This window comes from Protobothrops mucrosquamatus, unplaced genomic scaffold (genome assembly GCF_001527695.2).
Source record: "Protobothrops mucrosquamatus isolate PMUCROS unplaced genomic scaffold, P.Mucros_1.0 scaffold778, whole genome shotgun sequence".
Taxonomy (NCBI): domain Eukaryota; kingdom Metazoa; phylum Chordata; class Lepidosauria; order Squamata; family Viperidae; genus Protobothrops; species Protobothrops mucrosquamatus.
This window is the reverse complement of record NW_015387046.1, coordinates 874,423-880,259: the sequence shown is the minus strand read 5'-3', so window position 1 is coordinate 880,259 and position 5,837 is coordinate 874,423. Positions and strand designations below refer to the sequence as shown.

Genomic DNA, 5,837 nt, shown 5'->3' with positions numbered 1-5,837 from the left:
TTATTTAGAAGTCTCTTTTCTGATTTTACTTTGCAAGTTTCTAATTGCAAGGTTCTAATGAGATCTACAGTCAGATCATTATGTGGAAAGCAATAAAGATGTGCAAAAATACTGAATTTGAAAATGTCCCCATTCAAGGATAAATTGCTGTTTTTAGCAAAATGCTGTTTTGGGCATTCTGGAAGTGTTTTTGAGTTTCAAACAGCTGTGTTTCAAGCATGTCTCTTGTTTCACACACAAAACATATCTAGAATGCTTGAGAATCCATTTCATATTTAACCTAAGCTATTTTGCATCAAAACACGGCATTTTGTGTTCAAATAGAATGTTTTAAATTTGGAAGATTTTGTACAACCCTCTACAGGTAGTCCTTGACTTACAACCATTCATTCAGCAGCCATTTGAAATTACAACCCGAATCCAAAGTTGCAATTGTTGCAACACCTTCATAGTCAAGTGCTCACAATTCAGGCTCTTATGACTGGCCTCAGGGACATTGTAACTGCCACACTTGCTTAACTTTCCCTCTTCATCCTGCCTGGGTTGGTTCCTTGGACCTATTTCCCACAGGCCTTGGGAGTGCTTCCCACCCCATTGGGTCCCACAACCTTGGGCCTCCTCCCTGCCCAGTCACACCTTACTCCACTTACCTCTTCCAAAGATTGCCTTTCCAAAAGAGCATCCATACAATGCAATGCATTGTGGAAATGTGCAACTTTCTTGTGATCTCCCAGAATGATGAAAGGTGGCTTCTGGAGGAAGGCCAATGCATTGAATCATCTGGGTGCTATTTTGGAAAGATGAACTTTGGAAGAGATAAGTGGACGAAGGCATGATGGGGCAGGGAGGAGGCCCAAGGCTGTGGGACCCAGCAGGGTGGGAAGCTGTGCAAGGGGGGCCTTGGAATGTAAGAGGCCAACTCAGGCCATGTATGAGCTGGGATGGTGCTGCAGTGCAGACCTAGGCCTGCACCAGGCCTCCTGGGACCTCTCCTACCCCCTCAGGCACCCCATGCTCCATTTAAAGGAGAGATGGCATTGTGGTGATCACGTGGGTGCCTTGCTTAACAACAGCAACTTATGACAAATTCTGAGCTCAATTATGGTCATCGGTTGCAGACTACCTATAGAGCAAAATAATAGGGTATATTTAAACGATGACATTTTCTATAGAATTACCTCTAGATCCCCAAAAACGAGGTTTTGAATATATACAAGTAACTTGTTCCCATTTTATGTGATAGAAAAGTAAATGTTTAGAAGAGGGTGTTAGCAAGAAGACATCAACATTGATAACTTCCTTAAGGCATGTAAAATACCTTATATTTGAATAAACTTTTAGATCTGTGATTAGAGGGAAGGAATACTTGCAAAAAGCACAGCTGTCTTACCATGTTTCACCATGTACTTCTTTTGTAGTTTTGTTAGATGGAAATAGCTATTATTAAAAGTGAGTAGAACTATATTGGCTACAACTACAAGTAATTAAACCTTAGCATTTTTATGAAGATCCAAGTCTTTGGTTAGAACTAAATTAGTATTTGCCTTTGTTAGGTATAACTTAATATGGAGTACACAGTGCTCCCACTTCCTGTTTTCCCTGCAATAATAACCCTGTGAGGGGTGTGGGGGTAGTAATGCAGTATACTATATACAGCATTGTGGCAGCAGAATATAAAGATGCAGCTAGAATATTGCTGCTGTGGTTTTGTTTTTTTTTGCAAACTCATGAAATGGTTGGAATGGACAGTGTATCTAGTCCTTCCATTCTACAGTTAGGATTATTCCTTTTATAAGTCACTTTTAACTGGTGGGATATTCTCTTTTTAAAAAGTAATTGATTTAAAAGAAAACTATAGGAAGGGAAAGATAAGAAAAATATGGGATAAAGTTTAATCTAAAACAAGGGTTCCGGGATGGCATACAAAATCCTAAATATATCAACCTCAAAATTAATTTTATTAAATAATCAAATTTCACCATGTGATCTTGAGCTATTTTCAGTTAATTTTATTGTGCAAGATCGCATAGTGACACTCAAGAAAGTTGCTCCCTGGAGTAAAGGTCAAGAAAGAAATTCCAACTACTAGTCTAAAATCTCAGTTTGATTGGCTGGTCAGAAGAACTCAAATGATACATGTAAATGGTTCTCTTTTGGGTCCGAGTTATTTAGTCTGAATTTAGTTTTGAGTAACCTCCATTGATTATATAGTGAGTTTGCTGCATAAATAGACATTTGTGTTGTGTAGAGAATTGAAATGATTTAATACTTTTCTTTTCCAGAAATGACTACCATTAATACAGGAAATGTTAATTTCAAATGGGACCCCAAAAGCCTGGAAATAAGGACACTGGCAGTTGAAAGACTGCTTGAACCTCTTGTTACCCAGGTAATAAAACTCTATATGGTTATCTTTTGATTTTTTTTATTAATGTTCTGGTTCCACAAGTATTCTCCCCCAAATTTCACACATTACTGATTTATAGATATATGAAACTCACCAGGATGTATAAATGTTTTGAATGTTTCCAGATTTTTCATCGTGAGTTCCAAAAAAAACCCCTTCTAGCTGAAGCTTTGTTACTTAAATATGGAGTGTGTTACTTGAGTTATCTTGTTCAAACAATCATATCATGCTGTTTTCAGGTCACAACATTGGTCAATACAAGCAACAAAGGTCCTTCCAACAAAAAAAGAGGCCGATCTAAAAAGGCACATGTTCTAGCTGCATCAGTTGAGCAAGCAACAGAGAACTTTTTGGAAAAGGGGGACAAAATTGCAAAGGAGAGCCAGTTTCTGAAAGAAGAACTGGTAGCAGCTGTGGAAGATGTTCGCAAACAAGGTATACCTTTGATGAAGTTGCAACTCTTACGATTGTCCACATTTGTAAATTAGTTCACAGGAATTACAAATTTTAAAAAAGAAATTGTTTGCTTGTCAGTATGTGTATACAGTATATTTAAACACCAGCCTGGGGATAAGCTCAGCTTTTGATATGCATCAGCATGTCTTATGTAATTTTACATTTTGTATGTATATACAGGGCCTCAAAGAAGTATATATAGTTATTCCACTCTCAGCTTAATCTCACATTGTCCTGTGAGAAGGACTGGACAGAAAAATATTGAATGACTTCAGCCATTAAATTTGTGGAATGAAATTTTGTCTTTATTGGCTGATGTCTATGACTGCCTAAACAACATTTTATTGTAAAATTGAAAATGGATCCATTATTACCCGCAGAGGATTTTGTTGTTTGTTACTTCCAAAAAGCTTGGTATAAAATTGGATGATCTTAACTTAGGTGATTGAATTGATATCTTCTACTACAGAAAAAATCCAAAACAATATTTTCTTCCCCTCGACCCCATTTTAAAAATGTTAATAGAGCGTATTATCAGCTGACAAAAAGCTATAATTTTAATGGGGCTATGAAAACCATTTAAAACAAGATGTTTGAGAACATAGTGGCACATACAGAGTACCTTTTTTTTTTTGCATAATTAAAACAGGCATATCATTTTCTAGGCTTGTGCAGCTGCTTCAAAAATCTCCCAGGTGTCTTCACATTAACGTGCATGCAATTTTGCTTCATTTTCCCCAGCAAAGCAAAGTAGCTGTTTATCCACATGTATGTCAACAAAACCCAGGAACAGTTTCCAACTACATTTCTAAAAATATAGTATGTTTTAATAGTTCAAAAAGCTTTATACATGTCCCCATCACATCACCTTGTTCAAGATTCGTACAGGCCTAAATTTGACTATTATTTAGCAATAACGGTCAATATTTTACATTATTCCCATTTTGTAACTTGGCTAGACTTCAAAGTGTACAGTATTCGAACTTTAAAATGTATTTGAAATCCAGCATAGAGACCAAGATCAATGCTTCCTGGGCTTGCATGGTATTGCTAAGTACATCAGACCAAGATGCGACTTGTTTAAAAAGCCAGTAACACAGTTTACTTGTCTTTCCAGCTTCAGGTTGAATATTTGGACATTCTGTTAAGGCCATTGAATCCTATATAAGCAGCAAATCCTTAATCTTGAAATACTTGCCTAAGTGCCAACATTAAATGGTTTTGGAAGATAATGTGATGAAAATTATAGTGATAGATGTTTTAATGACAAATGTCCATGCCGTTTTGGTTTTGGCTGAATTGGGTATACTTGCCTAATCATCCTAAAAGCTGAAGCCTTACAGCTATTTTCTGTATATATATATAGGAGACTTAATGAAGAGTGCCTCTGGAGAATTTGCTGATGACCCCTGTTCTTCTGTGAAACGAGGGAATATGGTGAGAGCAGCTCGGGCCCTCTTGTCAGCAGTTACCCGGCTGCTCATTTTGGCTGACATGGCTGATGTCTACAGACTACTTGTGCAACTTAAAGTTGTAAGTCTTGAATATATTGTTCACCATTTTAATGGCATCATAATAAAAGGAATTCAGAATCATTGTTTCTAACTTGCAGGAAAAGGTGTTAATAGGGCGAGAGCATGTCTTTTATATCCTGCTTTGGAGTTTTTAAGAAATGTTGGGTTATTGTGGAAACAAGATCCTGGTCTAAATGGAACATTTCCGTAAAATAAAAGCTCTATTCCTATATTGTTACATGTTGGTTGACAGATTTGCCATCAGTTGAACAAATTCTGTTTTACTTCTTTACCCCAGGCGGTTCTTTAATTTAATTTGGGTCTGATGTGTTCATGGCCTTTTAACATAAATTGCTATTGCTAAATTCAATATAAAACATTAATAGCCTATTGAAATCTGATATTCACAAACATAATGGTTTTCTCTTGTTTTGCTAGCGTGTCTGATTTTATTGATTTGCTTGGGGTTGGGGTTAGACCATATTTCTCTTGCTTAAGTATAGTGAGATTATAAATAACTGCTTTTGTAGAATTCATACTAAATTATAGATATTGTGAATTTAAAACTGATTTCATTCTCTAGGTGGAAGAAGGCATTCTAAAACTAAGAAATGCTGGAACTGAACAAGATTTAGGAATACAATATAAAGCTCTTAAACCAGAAGTGGACAAGCTTAATATAATGGCAGGCAAGAGACAACAGGTAGAGTAATTTTAGGATTATGTACTTTTACAAATTCTGACTGTTATAATACAGAAACAGTTATAATAGAAATGTCAAAATGATAACATGGACCATTGTGTGAAGAGGATGTATAAATTGTGATGTAATTGCAGGAGCTTTTGTTTTTAAAGAAAGCTAAAGCCGCCACATGGGTAGGGAAACACTTTCTGCAAGGGAGACAATTGTAAGCAATGCACCTTGGTGGAAACCAGCCATATTAAAGGGGTAGAATCTAGGAGACAAAAGATACTTTTGACAGTTTATAAGTTGCTGAAAGAGTCATGCCATAATAAGCCTGGAAGAATTACACGAATCCACCCAATGTTGTGTGAGTAGCTACTCATGTGAGCATTTTACTACCAAAGAAGAGTTTGTTTGCAATAGAAATCTGCATTTTATTGGCTCCTGCCTGCAATACTGCTGCCTGGCTCTTTCTTTTCTACATTATGCTGCTCATGTAATCTAAGACATGTAAGGTGTCATTATCTTCGGTTTGATCCTTTTTCAGAAGGAAAGATTCAAAGTGGCTCCAATTTACTACAGGTCTCTCAGAAAATATATAACTGCTTCTAACTCTTATCCTAAGAAGCTGGCTGAATGTGGAGAAGATCTTTAGTCAGCTGCTTCAGTTTTGCTAGTCTCTTGAACGAGATTGTTTGTTTATTTATATGTCAAACTTCTTAACCGCCTATTTCCCTCATAGAGATTAGCAAAATACAAAGAGTGTCGTTACTTA

At 36.5% G+C, this 5,837-nt stretch overlaps 1 protein-coding gene across 1 annotated transcript in view; it reads left to right on the top strand.

Moving 5' to 3' along the window:
- Positions 1–2,284: 2,284 nt before the first annotated feature.
- The window catches only part of CTNNA1 (catenin alpha 1), a 65,698-nt gene continuing 62,145 nt past the window's right edge, over positions 2,285–5,837 (top strand). The window contains exons 1-4 of the mRNA XM_015818691.1: positions 2,285–2,389; positions 2,647–2,842; positions 4,230–4,396; positions 4,961–5,080. Coding sequence (XP_015674177.1) covers positions 2,285–2,389; positions 2,647–2,842; positions 4,230–4,396; positions 4,961–5,080 — 588 coding nt within the window. The remainder of the gene's footprint in view (positions 2,390–2,646; positions 2,843–4,229; positions 4,397–4,960; positions 5,081–5,837) is intronic.